The sequence below is a fragment of the Salvelinus alpinus genome, chromosome 11, assembly GCF_045679555.1.
Source record: "Salvelinus alpinus chromosome 11, SLU_Salpinus.1, whole genome shotgun sequence".
NCBI lineage: Eukaryota > Metazoa > Chordata > Actinopteri > Salmoniformes > Salmonidae > Salvelinus > Salvelinus alpinus.
The window spans coordinates 44445108-44462811 of record NC_092096.1 but is presented as its reverse complement, the minus strand read 5'-3'; the positions used below and the strand labels follow the sequence as shown (position 1 = coordinate 44462811).

The 17704-nt window shown below is 48.2% G+C and overlaps 1 protein-coding gene across 8 annotated transcripts in view; it reads right to left on the bottom strand.

Moving 5' to 3' along the window:
• The window catches only part of LOC139534239 (peroxisome proliferator-activated receptor gamma coactivator 1-alpha-like), a 417675-nt gene that overhangs the window by 19129 nt on the left and 380842 nt on the right, over positions 1–17704 (bottom strand). For 3 of the 8 annotated variants that reach the window (XM_071333188.1, XM_071333189.1, XM_071333194.1), the window contains exons 3-7: positions 9093–9287; positions 8025–8147; positions 5753–7076; positions 3957–4002; positions 2521–2594 (exon numbers count right to left, since the gene is read on the bottom strand). In XM_071333188.1, coding sequence (XP_071189289.1) covers positions 2521–2594; positions 3957–4002; positions 5753–7076; positions 8025–8147; positions 9093–9287 — 1762 coding nt within the window. The remainder of the gene's footprint in view (positions 1–2520; positions 2595–3956; positions 4003–5752; positions 7077–8024; positions 8148–9092; positions 9288–17704) is intronic. The other 5 variants (XM_071333192.1, XM_071333193.1, XM_071333191.1 and 2 more) reach the window with 2 other exon arrangements.

The window sequence follows — 17704 nt, the reverse complement described above, 5'->3', positions numbered from 1 at the left end:
ACTGAGGGGCAGACATTATCCTAGTACAAAAAGGTATTTTAATAGCCTTTGTTTTTATTGATCTATACAATATAATAAATCATTTTTTTTCACTTTCTAGCATTCAAAATAATAGATACATATCTCTAAATCCCCAAAACATGTCAGTACAACTCTACACATTACTACTGGGACAAAGCCAATTTGCTTACCCTAAGTACATTAAACAATGCATCAACAAAGATTTGCAGTATAAAGGACATTATGTTGTATCATTGACAATATAAACAAAAACATGTATGATGTGTAACTATTTCTCATTTAAAGTGCAAATGTCACTGCAATTCACGACCGACCCCCATGTCATGGAAAAGTTTACAACTAAAATGCTAACCTACTATTGTACTACATAAAGACCGACAAGTGTCTCTCCTTAAAGATGCACTATGCAGAAATAGCTCCACCATGGTTGAAAAAATGTATTCTAATAGTTCCCCTAATTTCAGTTGATGTGACAAGCCAAGCGGTCATAGTGTAGAGAATCATTGTACCATTCTAAACCGCTGTGATATATGCTTTACATAATAAAAAAAAAGGTTGTGTTTGAAGCTGGTGTCCAAAACCAAAAGTAAAAGAGGCAAAAATGTTACTTAAGAATGGGAAGCAATAGATATAGCGCACATAGAACATATCCATCGCTTCTTAGACTTGTTTCAACGGGAATGAAAGATCTATAACTCACATTTCTATGTGAATTTGGTCAGGCCGCCCAAAAAGTGACATTTTGTAGCTTTAAACGTACCACGGAAGATTCCGTGTCCGATTGAAGCACTGACCTACTTCCACCTGAGGGTTGCCCCACCCCCTTTGGCTTAACTCCACCTGGTTATCAATTAAAGAAGCATCATCTCCAGATCTACTGGAACGGGTCTGCTGAGGACACATTAACTCAAGGGATCACAAAGATTTCATTCCCCCTGTTTCTCCATATCTGGCGTTCCTGAGTCGCCTGCCACACGGGACTAGACTAATCCTAAAACGTAAGGGGCTCAGTATCCATTAGCGTTTTCTTCTAATGGCTTTTCCCCTAATATCTAATCCCAAATCTGCACAGGGCAGTGGAGTCAGAGTTTGGCTTTATTAACTATGGCTGGAGCAGGAACACAGGGAGACGAGGAGAATGGGACTGGATTTAACCCTGAGGTCAGAAGCAGTAAAAAAGAAAGAGATATTAACAGTGTTTGATTGCTCCAAAGCTCTTAATTCCCTATGGGTGTCCCCTCTAACCTCTGACGCTTATGTACACACAGGATTAAATGGCAAGCGGAGCGTGGTCAACTGGAGGAACCCCCTTGGGGCTTTGGTGTCCCACAAATCTACCCCCTCCCGACTCTAAAGAGATTCCAGATAATTCATTCCTATTGGGCCTCATTCCCAAACAAAACACCACCTTGAGTCTAGGAGGCGAGTCAGGTGTGTTACACCGAGGGCCATTTATTTTACCCGCTAGCAAATGAATACCAAAAGGCCCATTGACGCGTCACATTGTGAAGGAGAAGAAAAGGGCCGCCATTTTGCTTTTATTGACCTGGGATGATTCATCTCAGGGAAGGAGTGGGGGAGGTTGGGAGGGAGGACACTGAAATAATTACCTGCATAATTCACAGAGAGAGAAAAAGAGAGAGAGAGAGAGAGAGAGAGAGAAAGAGAGAGAGAGAGAGAGAGAGAGAGAGAGAGAGAGAGAGAGAGAGAGAGAGAGAGAGAGAGAGAGAGAGAGAGAGAGAGAGAGAGAGAGGGAACTGCTGAAGCCTGGTGTTTTAGATTTGCCTGACATTCACTTCATCTGGCTTTTAATTACCTTTTGCCTATAGCTTCTCACCGACGTACTTAATGAATAAGTATATAATATACAGGGATAATGACAATAATAATATTAAAATCCCCCTGCGTTGACCCCATTTGGAAAAGTGCATCCTTCCCATAAATACAGACCCTTAAAATGGGAGAATACCTTACATGTCTCTAATCAAATTACCAGACTGTCTGAGGAAAAAAAAGAGACACAGATAATATCGGTCAAACCGAATTATGTCAAAGAGCATTAAGATCCCGGCATATGAGCGAGCGAGCGAGCGAGCGAGAGAGAGAGAGAGAGAGAGAGAGAGAGAGAGAGAGAGAGAGAGAGAGAGAGAGAGAGAGAGAGAGAGAGAGAGAGAGAGAGAGGCAGCATATTAACTCTTCACAGAGAAGGGGGGGGGGGGTCTGTCTAATAAACCCAAAGGAGATTGGATCTCTTAATCAACCAACAGTGAGGCATATAAAACATGTCACCCTGTGTCCTAGTCCTTCACCTTGAACTCTGAACTTTTATGGAACTATCAAGATGGTGTGAAAAGCCCTGGGGTAGTGACTGGAATGTAACCCCTAACTGGCTTAGTGAGAGAGCTTAGGTTTACCATTATGCCATTACAAAGCAAGGTGAGCTACTCTGTAATTTGCATCAAGCCCTTATTCATAAATTCACTGAAAACACATTCTTACCTGGGGTTCCAGAGATCTCCACACTCAATGTGCGTTCAATGGTTTTGTTCTCAAACGGTGATCCCTTGTGGTCACTGAAAGACAAAAGAGATTGAACACACCGTTTTACTCCACGTGGGAAAATGTGACATTAATAAAGGCCTTTGTGATCTTAGAAATGGAAATGAGAGTTAACAAAATGCCTCATGTTGGTGCAAATTATTTGTCTTTTGATTTACACTAAATATACAAAAGTATGTGGACACCCCTTCAAATTAGTGGATTCGGCTATTTCAGCCACACCTGTTACTGACAGGTGTATAAAATCGAGCACACAGCCATGCAATCTCCATAAATAACAAAGGCAGTAGAATGGCCTTACCGAAGAGCTCAGTGACTTTCAACGTAGGCACCGTCATAGGATGCCACCTCAGATCGTAACATTTATGTCCTGCTAGAGCTGCCCCGGTCAACTGTAAGTGCTGTTATTGTAAAGTGGCAACGTCAAGGAGCAACAACGGCTCAGCCACGAGGTGGTAGGCCACACAAGCTCACAGAACGAGACTGCAGAGTGCTGAAGCGCGTAACGCATAAAAATGGTCTGTCCTCGGTTGCAACACTCACTACAGAGTTCCAACCTGCCTCTGAAAGCTCACGTCAGCACAACAACTGTTCGTCGGGAGCTTCATTAAATGGGTTTCCATAGCCGAGCAGTGACACACAAGCCTAAGATCACCCTGCGCAATGCCAAGCGTTGGCTGGAGTGGTGTAAAGCTCGCCGCCATTGGACTCTGGAGCAGTGGAAAAGCGTTCTCTGTACGAATCTGGGTTTGTCGGATGCCAGGAGAACACTACCTGCCACAATGCAACAATGCCAACTGTAAAGTTTGGTGGAGGAGGAATAATGGTCTGGGGGTGTTTTTCATGGTTTGGGCTAGGCCCATTAGTTCCAGTGAAGGGAAATCTTAACGCTACAGCATACAATGACACTCTAGACAATTCTGTGTTTACAACTTCTTGGCAACAGTTTGGGGAAGGCCCTTTCCTGTTCCAGCATGACAATGTCACCGTGCGAGGACCAAAGCGATGAACATACAGAAATGGTTTGTTGAAGAAATTGACCTCAACCCAATCGAACACCTGTGGGATGATTGGAAGGCAGACTGCGAGCCAGGCCTAATCGCCCAACATCAGTGCCCGACCTCACTAATGCTCTTGTGGCTGAATGGAAGCAAGTCCCTGCAGCAATGTTCCAACATCTAGTGGAACGCCTTCCCAGAAGATTGGAGGCTGTTATAGCAGCAAAAGGAGGACCAACTCCATATTAATGCCCATGATTTTGTAATGAGATGTTCGACAAGCAGGCATCCACATACTTTTGGTCATGTAGTGTATCTTTGTTATTTTGTTTAGTTTCGTGTGCTCGTTGTAGAATGTTGAAAAACTATTGCACTTACTTTGGAGACTCTGGGGTCAAAGGAAGTGGCAAGGTGGTTGGTTTGGCTGCAGAACACAAAGGAACATGGGTAATTATTTAACTAGATAGATAACAAGTTGAGGCAAGAGAGATCAGGTCCACATCTGCAAATCAATCTCAGATTGGCACATTAACAGAAGGCAGCATTCCAAAACCCAACCCAGTACGGTTAGCATAATGCTCTCTTGCTATTGATTTACAAGAGCAAAAAACCAACATCTGTCATTTTTGTTCACTTTTGTTCACTGTTGACTTTGTGAGGATGAAGTGATGGAATTGGCAAGTGTACAGAGTACAGAGTTTGACACAGATATCCCACTCAATAAAAAAAACTAACGAGACGACGGCACAAACAGCACACATGGCAATGGGAGGTGGCGGTTGTAGTGGCTAATGGGAGGGGGTGGTGGTGGTTGCGGCTAATGGGGGGTGGTGGTGGTCGTAGTGGCTAATGGGAGGTGGTGGTGGTGGTGGTAGTGGCTAATGGGAGGTAGTGGTGGTGGTTGCGGCTAATGGGAGGTGGTGGTGGTGGTGGCTAATGGGAGGTGGTGGTAGTGGCTAATGGGAGGTGGTGGTGGTGGTAGTGGCTAATGGGAGGTGGTGGTAGCGGCTAATGGGAGGTGGTGGTAGCGGCTAATGGGAGGTGGTGGTGGTGGTAGCGGCTAATGGGAGGTGGTGGTGGTGGTAGCGGCTAATGGGAGGTGGTGGTAGCGGCTAATGGGAGGTGGTGGTGGTGGTGGCTAATGGGAGGTGGTGGTGGTGGTGGCTAATGGGAGGTGGTGGTGGTGGTGGTGGCTAATGGGAGGTGGTGGTGGTAGCGGCTAATGGGAGGTGGTGGTGGTGGTGGTAGCGGCTAATGGGAGGTGGTGGTGGAGGTAGCGGCTAATGGGAGGTGGTGGTGGTGGTGGCTAATGGGAGGTGGTGGTGGTAGCGGCTAATGGGAGGTGGTGGTGGTGGTGGTAGCGGCTAATGGGAGGTGGTGGTGGAGGTAGCGGCTAATGGGAGGTGGTGGTGGTAGCGGCTAATGAGAGGTGGTGGTGGAGGTAGCGGCTAATGAGAGGTGGTGGTGGAGTGGGCGGCTAATGGGAGATGGTGGTGCTCGTAGTGGCTAATGGGGGGAGGTGATGGTGGTGGTAGCGGCTAATGGGAGGTGGTGGTGGTGGTAGTGGATAATGGGAGGTGGTGGTGGTGGTAGCGGCTAATGGGAAGTGGTGGTGGAGGATAATGGGAGGTGGTAGTGGTGGTAGCGGCTAATGGGAGGTGGTGGTAGTGGATACTGGGAGGTGGTAGTGGTGGTAGCGGCTAATGAAGTAATTGTTGCATGCATTTGGATCCAAAAGCAGAGGAAGAAAGGAGAGTCAAGGAAGCTTGTGCAGTTGCCTGAGGCTCTGGCTGTCTCCAAATGCAGTTAAAGAGTGTCGCTCAGTCAGACAATTAAGACATTAGGGCAGTGCCCTGCCCAGAGTAGCTAGGTAGACATTCAGCACCTCCGCTTGATCCAGCCAGATAGTGGTTGATTTAACAAATGCCATACTGTATCAAAACATAACAGGCTACAACCCCTCTCCCACCTCCCCGTTAAGTCAATCTTGAGGCAAGGGTCTGTACCAATTCTAAAGAATGCCCTTTGGAATAGATGGTGCACCAAGCAATTTATTTTTTGTACTCAGAGTGATAGCGTCAAATTAGCATTGGGGTTAGTGTGTAGTCAAACTGGGAAGTTGTTAAAGCAGGAGAAGGAGAAGAGAGAGAGGGCAGGGATGCAGCGATGATTACCTAACAACGGGAGGCTCTGGTCCTCGGGGTGCCTGCAGACTGCCTGCATGTGTAGGTGCTGCTGTGTGACGGAGGGAGTGGGGTCTGGATTTCTAGAATCTGGGAAGAATGGGCTTGGCAGGCCCAATGAGAGCGCCATGGGGCTGCCTATGGCATCATCATCGCGAACATCCTCCCCGAAACAGTCAGCCTGCTCCACCAGGCCAACCTCCAGCCAGCCCATCCCCAGCCCCAGCCCCAGCCCCAGCCCCAAATCTAGCCCCTGGTCTGGCTGGCTAACCCAGCTGCCTAGGCCTAAGCTCTCGGCCAACAGGGGGTCCGAATCAGGCTCCTTGGCCTGTCTGAGACCCCATCTGCCGGGATTGATATTGACAGTCCCTCTGTGCTCCTTCTCCACCTCAATAGCCTGGCTGGGACACTCATCCCTCTCCAGGACTCCAGAGCTCATTCTTGAAGAACTGCTCTTGCAAGGCTGAGGGGTAGTAGTGGGCGGGAACAAGTGGGCCTGATAGCGGGCGGGCCTCTGCTTGGAGGTCAGCAGCTGACTAAGCAATGGATGCCCTGGCTCCTCCTCTCTTTTCTTAACGGTCACTGCGATGTGCCCCGCCGCACCGCGGTCATGCCTGCCCCAACACTCAATTGCCTGAGTGGCAGCGCCCGCCTTACGGCAACGCCCACAGCTGCCTGTCTGACCCGTCTCTCTAGGAGGGAGAGAATAAGAATGCATGTACCTAATGAACCTAGCGGCTGCCAGGCGGCCCGCGTCCACCGCAGGCTGCGGACCTGGCGGCCTTCCTTCTTCACTGGACGGCCTGCGCTCCAGTTTGGGGCAGGCATGGACGCTGTCGTTCCTACGTGCCTGGGGGACAGGAGCGGGTGCCGCCGCGGGTTCGGACTGTCCCTCAGTGCCACCAGCCCCATGAGCGCAGCGACGCCACTTCCCAGCCCCCACACCAGCCACACTACACTCGCCAGCAGCCCGGCTCTCACCTCGCTGGTGATGTGGCTGCTGCTGCTGCTGCTGTGACACGACAGACGACGAGGACGACTTCTTCTTGGAGGCAATCGAGGAGGAGGAGGAGGAGGAGAGGGAGGAGAAGGAAGTGGTGGAGGATGGTGAGGAGGAAGAGGACGAGGCGCCCAGCAGGCCGCCCTTGTCTTTGCCGCCGCCCCCCCAGGCGCTCTTGGCTTCGCCGGCTTTGGTCTGGAGGAGGATGTCGTCGGTGGCGGTCAAGTACTTGAGCAGCTCGGTGCACGGGCGCCTCACTAGACGGCTCTGCTGCGGACAGCCCCCCCTCGGCTTGCTGTTCCAGGAGTTCTCCGTCTGCAGGGGGATGTAGAAAGACAAAAGAAAGAGAAAGAAAAAGAGAGGAAGAAAGAGAGTGGGAGAGAGAGTGAGTCTCAGCATAGCGGGTCGCCCAACTGTCTGGGAGGCGGTGGTGGGAGCGCGGCCCGCCCATCATCTTAATTGCGTGGCCCCCGAGCACCACCGCAGCAGCTCTGTCCTCAGGGAGCCTTCCAAGCACCGTGCTCCAGAAATGGATGTCAAAAGTACGGTTTAAAAATAGACTTTTCAGAGATGTGTAAGCTGTGTGTATGCACTGTTTACCAGACAACAATGCTAGCAACGCATTCCAAATTCAGTTTTTTTCAGCACTGAGGGACGTATATTCAGGCATATATTCATACGTTTTTCCAAACAAGGAAGAGTAAACAAACGCATTATTTATGTGCTATCGTACTAAATAAAAATCTAATCTTCAAGCGCATTCATCATGTTCCAATGAAATGCGGCAAGTAGCAAAATACTGGAACCACCTACTTCATTTAATTGGCATTCCTGTGCCCATTATACTTCAACCCAGCGAAATACTAGATTATCTCAAAAGAAACCCTTTCGCTCTACAGAACAGTAATAGTAAGAAAGGGTAACAACATCAAGACTGTATGACTAGATCTTTCAATCTAGATCTAGCAGCATCAATCTTACCGCTTGTCAACGTTTGATTTTCCACAGACACCGTTACAAGGGAGGGGGGATAAGTGCTTTAGCTAATGAGACAACAGTCCTGATGCCTCGCCTGGAAAGCCGAACAGGCCATCAGGCTGTTTTCATTACGAGATGGCCCCCAGGAGGGTACAGTGGAACAGAAGTTTAACATCTTCCAAGGCTAAAAAATACAAAAAGAAGAACTGAGATGGTAAACAAACATGGAGTGGCCCACGGAAGCGGTGCATTTGAAGTGAACCAATGGCGCGACTGGGTAGCTACCTTGACAACAGCAGCTGGTGGTCTGATGCGGTGGTTGCTGGCTGCATGGTTTTGTGCCTTGTCACCTATGTATTGATTATAGCTGAGCTGGGAGTTCGCGGGCGCCAGAAGGAGCTTCTTCAGCTGCAAAAGACCCAAACAGAACAGGGAAGAAAGGGGAGGAAGAGGAACGAATAGAGAAAAAAGGGGTGAACAGAGTTAGAGTTCACCCAAACGCTGCCTCTGAAATGTCATAATTTCACTCAATTAAACAATCAGAGAGAGATAGTCAATGCTTTTGTAAATGTGTGACTGAGGATGTTTGATTCATCTCAGTGTACAGAAACACAGAAAGGGTATGAAGACAAACGCATTGCCGCCTATCAATACAGGCCTTTTACCTCGTTGTTTACCGTGCTAAAAGGACAAGTCAAAGAGGAAACCTGTCTTTCCATGGCAGGTGTTTTGGGGAACACAATGGCTGTGCTTTACTAGTGCGATTCACAAAACAATGGGGAGGGGTGGCATTAAATACACGGACTATGACTCAACAAAATAAACAACATTGCAGATAAAGCCCCCTCAGGAAAGGCCTAATCGAATAAATTATGCCACTGTCGTTATATGAGGTGAGATGGATTTCATTTTTCATCCCTAGCTTGATTTCAAGGCCCCGTGGCATAATGTCGACCATAACAGACCCACCGCTGTGCATGTTTCATTACATTGGCGCTGCTCGTACGCCACAATGTAATTAACACCTCACAGCGAACACTGAGGCATTAGATTTTCTCTTTCATCCAGGCATCTGCATCATGGTCAGCTCAGCACACAGACATGCACGAGGGGGGGACCTGCAAGGAACACAGACATGCAAGGGGGGGGGCATGCAAGGCACACAGACGCTTTTGGTCACTGGCCTGCTTCGCTCGCAGTGCCTTATCTGGTGTTGGCGGTGGCCCCAGGAAAGGGGCTGGAGCGAAGGGTCTGTGCTGGGGGATGAGGGTTTATGGCCGTGGACGGTGGGGAATTGGGTGGTGGTTGTGGTGGAGGTAGGGATAAAAGAGAGGTGGTGGTACAGAGTCTTACCAGGGAGGGTTCCTCTGGTTCGGGGGTGCGCGGCGAGCCGTCGGGGGTGGAGGGACAGCTCTGGTCACTGGCATTGGTCACGTCCCCATCTGCCAGGGCCTCGAACGAAGGCAATCCGTCCTCGTCCACTGGGATGCTGTCCAGGGTTTCTGTAAGCACTGCCAGCAAATTGGCCTCATTTTCCTCATCTATCTTCTTGGGAGGGGAAGAGAAGAGAGAGAAAGGGAGGGAGAGAGATGGAAAGAGAGAGCGGGAGGGAAAGAGAGAGCGGGAGGGAGAAATAGGACATTTTAGTTTGGAGAAGTTGCTTGAGCAATACGTCTTCTCTTTGCAGAGGGGGTTGGGAGGGTGGGTGTTTACACGCTTCTATTGTTCATAGAGTAGGAGAGTTTTGCAGCAGAGCGGCTCTTTTCAGCAGTCCTATCTTTTTAAAAACAACATTCTCTCTCTGTGTGCATGAGAGTCAGCCCTGTCACTCATTTTTTAAGCATGCAGCTTACTGGACCAAAAATAATACTCCCCCAAGAAATCCATTAACAAGGCTGACACACAGCAAAGTATCTAGGGGGGAGGGAAGTTGAGTCGCCTCAATCCCCCAACTCTCCCCTCAGAAAAGGGAACGATCGACTTGTCGACAAGATGTTTGCAAGACATCCTCCCGATAAGGCGAATTACCGCCTGCTAATGCTAAATTAATCTGATATTTTTGAGTGTCGGGAAAAGAGAACTGACGTTCGTCGAGAAGCATGTGCGGGGGGAGGGGATGTTGTGAGTTTGCTGCAGCTGTTTCCCACTTAAAGGGGTGACATAATGAGAGAGGGAGCAAACGAGACGGAGAGGCAGAGATGTGGGCTGCCTAGCATCGACAGGGGAGGTGAGAGAGACAGAGGATTATGGAGGGGGGAGACAACAGGCACTGGAAGTTCCAGGACCAAAACCCAGGGGAACCGGGAAAAAGTTAAACAGCGAGTCGCCAATAAGAATAAAAACAAATCCTTTTATACCACATGGCAGGATTAACATCGCTCGCCGATAGCGTGCGGCGATCATCGCGCCAAAGGGGAACCATCCCTAAAGATAGCGCCGCTGGCCTCCTCATGCTTGGCTCCCACATGCAGACAATTACTCCAGGCCGCTTGCTCCCATTCAACCCCTCTGAGTTTCCTACGATTACACACCGCCGTGGATAGCTCTAGACAGGAGAAGCTTTGGAGTTTCCGAGATAGTGGACATGTCATTTTTCTCCCTCCCTTTTCTTGCTTAGATGACACAGATAGCCTAAGCATTTGTGTTAGCCATCTGACAGGGAGGAGAATGTGAATCCAATGTTCTTTCATACAATATTCATCCTCTAACAACATAAAAGTGACATATTTCACAGAGATAACAAAACGGTGACTGGGGCCACGCCAGCACTGGCAGTAAATGGTTTGCAGGAAATTGCTCTCGATGAGGTACCATGCTGTTTAATTACTTGCAAAGAGCTTCAATCCACTGTGCCGGAACCTATGTTGTCGTTCACAGTTTTCAGACATCCCACTTTATTAGCCGAGCGCTAAGCGGGTGGGTAATAACAGTTGATACAGACAGAGACTTTTCTTAGAACCTAACACTTGCTCCTCAGCTGGAAAATTGTAACTGGGATCATTTCAGATGATCTCAAAACGAGGCTTTAATGGAGAACCATCTGTTTGGGTTAAACTTGAACAACTTTTCACGGAAGGCTAGGGTCACACTTTTCCCAGTCTATCTATGCAGACGTTTTGGCAGCGAAATCAAGACCACCATCTTGCCTAGTGCCAGTAAAATTTCACCACGCCACCGAGCTTCATCGGCAGGGAGTGGTCCCAGGAATTTTTCATGTTTCACTCTGGATAATACGCGACCGTGGCAAATCCATACCTGGGTTCAAATACATGTGTATTCAAGCATCTGGTATTTCAACAAAACAAATCTGTGTATTTGAGTATTTGAGAATACACAGCCCAAAACAAGTACTTTTATTTGAGTACTTCAATTGTTATTTGTAAAAGCAAATGGTGTGCCAAATAGTTTTTGAGAGTATTTTCAAACATTTATTTCAAATATTACTTTCAAATACCTGGGTTAAATGCATGGGAGTGTATTTGAGTCCGTGTATTTTAGTATTTTCAAATACTTTCCAAGTGTATTTCCAAACACATGAAAATATTAAACTATTTGTCTTTTCAAATAAAAGATATCTGAATAGTTACTTTGAATGTATGTGAAAGTATTTGAGACATTTGAAATAGTATTTGAACCCAGGTCGGCTGTTTGAAAAAAAGAGTTTGAAAAACTCTTACTAAAGTCTAGAGGACTGTAATGCAGTGAAAGGGACACTTGTAAAAGCTCAAGTCGTAACGGTCATGCTGCAGGCCTTGCTAAAGCTCCGGCCGGTGAGAGTCCCAGGCCAGTCAGAGGATTTTCAGGGGCTGTGGAAAAAGAAGAGACCTGAGTAAGTGCTTCTCCTCTTGAGAGAGCCCCTGTCCAGCAAAGCCCAGCTTTGCCACGCCAGCTTAAGACTATCCTCACGCCACTTCACTAGACCAAAGTCAATCCACTACCTCTTGACTCGTCACCACCCAAAAGCTATGCAACCCCAAAGGAGGAGGACGTCAGAGCTAACCTGGCAACCCAATGACGGCCTCGTCCACATTCATCGATTATCACAGTGGCTGTTTAGAGACTGAAAAGGGTGGCAAAGGAAAAGGCCTCGGTGGGAGCACCATCTCTCCCATCCCGGTTAATGGACCTCACCCAATTAAAGAGATATTAACCATCCAAGACTAAATGTAGGATCACGATATATTAACCCGCTTCAATTCTAAAGGGTGCCATTCATGGCTGTTTTACTCCAAGCGTTTCAATTAGCCATAAAGCATGATGGCAGGCGCCTGGTAGGGCCGTTCCATCTTTCTCCCCCCTCCCTCCTACCCGCGTATCCCTCTGCCTCTCACTTTGGAGATAAAAAAGCAGCACAGCAGTCGTTCATTATCAGGTGAGGGTCTTTGTTATCAGACGGGCTGTCTTTGAAACCGTCCTTGCTTTTAACTCTTTGACTGAGTTCCGCCGAGCCATTGTGTTCCAGAGATATAATTCATGCCCCTGATAACGGGATGTGTTTTTTTTTGTTGTAAATACAGACTTTTGAACTCTGACTTTTGAAATCCAAATTAAAACAACGAATTGCTTCTTGAAGATTTGTAGCCTCTGAGCAATGTCCCAGGGATCACATTTCAAGTAGGCATCGGCAATGCATCTTTACATTTTTGAAGGACGGGAATCAAAAAAACACTATTCAATGTTTCTGCAATTACAAACCTGACCGTTTAATAAGACATGGGTTCATCTCATACACTGCTGTGATCTTACAACGAGAGACAGAAACTGTTACAACTGCCACTCGGGGAGAAGAAGAAAACCCCTTGCATTCTAAATGAGTCATCTGGTTCTGAAAGTATGGCTTAGACTCGCTCCGCAAATACAGGGAGAAATAAAAAAAAAGAGACCAGTCTACTCAGACAGAAAACATTTCTTAATAAATTGGCCTGCGAATTGATCGGGGTTAAATCCATGCCTTGACAATTGAATTGTGTTACTTCGTCTAAAGATGCACTGCGTACCAAACATTAGGAACACCTGCTCTTTCCATGACATGGACTGACCAGGTGAAAGCTATGATCCCTTATTGATGTCTCCTGTTAAATCCACTTAAATCAGTGTACATGAAGGGGAGGAGACAGGTTAAAGAAGGATTTTTAAGTCTTGAGACAATTGAGACATGGATTGTGTAATGTGTGCCATTCAGAGGGTGAATGGGCAAGACAAAATATTTAAGTGCCTTTGAACAGGGTATGGTAGTAGGTGCCAGGCACACTGGTTTGTGTCAAGAACTGCAACGCTGCTGGGTTTTTCAAGCTCAACAGTTTCCTGTGTGTATCAAGAATGGTACACTAACCAAAGGACACCCAGCCAACTTGACACAACTGTGGGAAGCATTGGAGGGAACATGGGCCAGCATCCCTGTGGAACGCTTTTGACACCTTGTAGAGTCCATGCGCCGGCTGTTCTGAGGGGGGAGTGGAGCAACTCAATATTAGGAAGGTGTTCCTAATGTTTTGTACACTCAGTGTATATTTGTCTCACACTCACAATTTCAAAGGCATTCCCTCGGACGATATTAAACGAGTAGCCAGACCTAATCATAGCACAATCAGAAACAGGGGGGGGGGGGTCGCCTCAACGCGGTATTACATTTTATTTAGATTTCATAAACAAATAATGTATTCTGTATTATTGCCCCAGATTTCAGAGAACATGAATCAAAGTCAGCCACCGCTGAGGCGTTAGTGGAGCTGACACGACGGCTGGTCACACAGGCGCAACATATGGCAGGAGAGGGGCGAAGGGAAGGGGGAGAGGGGGGAGGGAAGGGGAGAGGGGGAGAGTGGGGAGAGAAGGGAGGAGGGAAGGGAAGGGGGAGAGAAGGGAGGGAAGGGGAGAGGGGGAGAGTGGGGAGAGAAGGGAGGGAAGGGAGGGAAGGGGGGAGGGAAGGGAAGGGGGAGAGAAGGGAGGGAAGGGGGGAGGGAAGGGAGAGGGGGAGAGGGGGGAGAGAAGGGAGGGAAGGGGGAGGGAAGGGAAGGGGGAGAAGAGGGAGGGAAGGGGAGAGGGGGAGAGGGGGGAGAGAAGGGAGGGAAGGGGGGAGGGAAGGGAAGGGGGAGAGGGGGGGAGAAGAGGGAGGGAAGGGGAGAGGGGGAGGGAAGGGAAGGGGGAGAGTGGGGAGAAGAGGGAGGGAAGGGGGGAGTAGAGGTGCAGCATGATGCAGAGCATAGACATATCATGCAGCCACCAGAGACGGCCAGTCATTTAGCACTCATTATCTGGGAGTGAGAGAGAAGAACATTGTAACCTATAGGACTGACACAATACAATACTGTGCTGTATAGATCGGGTGTGTGTGTACATGTGTCTGTGTTGTGTCTATGTCTATGTGTGTGACTGGCTGCACTGTTCATCTCAGTTCTTCGAAACATAAAACTACATGTTAAAAGTGTCAAATTGATCAAGGCCATGCCAGAGTTGAAGGCTGGTCTCCTTTGACCATCTGGCTATGGGAGTCAACAGTGCGTTGGATTATTCAAAGCCCATTTTCCAAGCAAACGATCCTTCAGGCTAGAAGAGACCGGGTTCTGCTTGCTTTGGACATAAGGCTCACTGCGTGGCATTGGTCAACACCTTCAAATGGTCGTGAGCCAAGACAAGACTATCGCCCCTGCTCCACGCACACACAAATACATGCACGCACGCGCACACACACACACAAGCGCGCGCACACACACACAGCCCATTTACCCAGCAGTAAACGTGTAATTCCTTGAGGTGTCTGGGTTCCTCTCTGAACACAGACAAGAGTGGTCAATAGCAGCAAGGTGGGTCATCCAGACCGATACTCTCTGAACACAGACAAGAGTGGTCAACAGCAGCAAGGTGGGTCATCCAGACCGATACTCTCTGAACACAGACAAGAGTGGTCAATAGCAGCAAGGTGGGTCATCCAGACCGATACTCTCTGAACACAGATAAGAGTGGTCAACAGCAGCAAGGTGGGTCATCCAGACCGATACTCTCTGAACACAGACAAGAGTGGTCAATAGCAGCAAGGTGGGTCATCCAGACCGATACTCTCTGAACACAGACAAGAGTGGTCAACAGCAGCAAGGTGGGTCATCCAGACCGATACTCTCTGAACACAGACAAGAGTGGTCAACAGCAGCAAGGTGGGTCATCCAGACCGATACTCTCTGAACACAGATAAGAGTGGTCAACAGCAGCACTGTGGGTCGTGCAGACCAATACTCAACCCTGATGAACAACAGGACTCATCTCCACACCTGCCTAAGCTCCTAGGAATGTACTACTAGAGATCCTGCAGTAGTACAATAACCATTGACCGTTTGATCCAAACCAGAACTTTTGGCCCACACGCGGTTTCTCAGTTGCATCACATCAAGGAGTGACGTCAAAGACAGGATATCTCTGTCAGATGTCACTCCCATTGAGAACCAGTGTGAATATTCTACAGTGGAAACTACATTCGACATGTCAATGAAGCCTCGGACTATGTGAGGGAGAAGTGTTCGAGCGAGGGAGCGCTGATGTGTCTCCTGGGAACCATTTAGACCGTTAGAGTGCTATCAGATGAGAACAGAGAGAGAGAGAGAGACAGAGAGGGAGGAAGAGAGGGAGAAAATCCTCCGGTGACCAATTCTCTGTCGAAGACCGTCAAACCTGACAACTCGCTCTGATTCTGAGAGAAACCTAGACGTATTTCCAAGAAACTCTACTCTGCTTTGTAAAAAGTTGACGGACAGTCTTTGACCGACAGTTCCAGCACTCCTGCCACAATTCCTGACCGAAATCCTGACGTAAAACAAGCCCAGGTCTCGGAAATCTGCTGACGCCACCTCGCCCTATGGCCATTTTTAGACTTCATCCTTGCATGTTGTACAGTACTGTTGTACCTCGGGGGTCAAAAGTCAGGAGAGAGTCAGCAAAAAATACACCACCACCACAACAACATCATCAGCAGGCATGAAATAAAATGTAATCCTTGGTCAGGATTCTCTAAGCAGGTGTACCCATGACAGAAACACACAAACACAACAGCTAGTTCTCGAACGAGAATGGACTGTCGGACACCAACAAACGAAGGGAAGGACGGTGATACACCACCAGCAAGGGGGAACAGAAGGCTTAAAGCAAACTCCCCTCCCCTCCAGGAGGACTTGTCCGCCCACCACCACTGCTGCTGACGACAACTGAAACTCTCCGGGTACTAGAATCACTAGTCTAAGGAGAGGCTTTTAGTCACAAGTGTTACGGGCTCAGGAGAGCCCTGCGATCACCAGACAGCTGAAGCCAAACCCGAGGGGGGTTTATATTAACAGTGTGAGCAGGAGAATCTATATCTAAGGCCTAACGCAGAACTGCTGTCGTTTTTTACCCCTCTTTCCAACAGATGGTGTTTTTTGGTTTGTTTTACTCCAATGTAATTATACACCATAACAGTGTTTGAATGCTCTTCCCTGTGGTCGCCTGGGGGTTATTTGTTTCTGTATTAGCCAGGTCGACGCAAGAAATGAAGGAGCTGGCGTTCCTACTTAGGTGGAATGGGAATTCTGACACGAGTGCGTTGCTTTTATCAAAAATCCCACTGGATATACAGGGAGTGAGTTAGGGAATATTTTCCGGACTTTTTTCTCATAATAATGCAAATAGCTGTTTGCTTTAGTAGGCAGCTATGAATCTGCAGTGCTAAGCATCCCTTGGTACGTGTCGGCGCGTAGATGGTGAGTAGAAGGAGAGAGAGACGGGTGGAGGAGGGGCTGCTCTGACATCAACCCAGTTAAACGGACATTGTCACGTTTCCTCCGCCCACGTCGGTAACCGTTACCGTCAGCCGTGCGTGTAACAAACAAAACCATCACAAATTGGGGGGGGGGGGGGGGTTGTTGCTACATTTGCAAGGAGAGAGAGCAGAATGGTCAAAGCCTCTCCTTTTCTCACAGAACGGCCAAGGATAACATCCGCTGCCCCCCTCCATCCCTCCATCCATCCCTCCCTCTCCTGACCTTTCAGACCCTGCCAAGCTCATCAACGGCTGCAGGCCTTTTCATTTGTCACAGTATTATCAGAGGAGGATGGAGAGAGCAAGGAGAGAGCAAGGATGGGGTGGACAGATACTGTATCACACAGTAGTGTTGTGTACTGGGATGCAAACAGGAAAATATTGTTATGCAGGGAAGCACACTTCTGCGCCTAATGTGTGTGTGTGTGTGTGTGTGTGTGTGTTTCTATGTATGCTTGTGTGTGTGTGTGTGTGTGTGTGTGTGTGTTTCTATGTATGCTTGGGTGTGCGTCATGTGTATGCTTGTTGGGGAGAGTATGGACCCAACATCACAAATGTATGGTAATTGAAACCACAGAAATCTTTTTGGAAAATGCAGTCAATTTGATTATGCGGCAAAAGGTCACCCTATTCAATTTACACTCTACGCGGAGTACAATACAGAGGGGAGATAACACCTGAAAGCAAATGATCTTATCAAGCTTACAGACCTCAGCACTTACCTACTGCATTAAAGCTATTTGCTGATTACTAAATAAACGCATTATCTTTTACCTTGACTTCTGAGCATGGGTGTGGCTTTGTTCCCCCCCCCCCCCTCCCTCGTTTCAGGTCGGGGTGCTGCAGCAGGTAACCCTGGTCCGTGCCTGGACTTTGTGAGCAATGGAGCTGGGATGGAGGAATTTGGAGCTAGCACTTTTTGGGAAAACGGATTCTCCTGGAAAGAGTCGATTGTTCGAGACAGCTAGATAATCAGGTCAACAGCACTCACAGAGGACAAACACTTTATTCCCTGAATGTGTTATTACACAGTTTCATAACAAATGTGTGTTCTTCCTGCCGGTGAGAATGAACACGCTAATCTCCTATTAACACACACACACACACACACACACACACACACACACACACACACACACACACACACACACACACACACACACACACACACACACACACACAC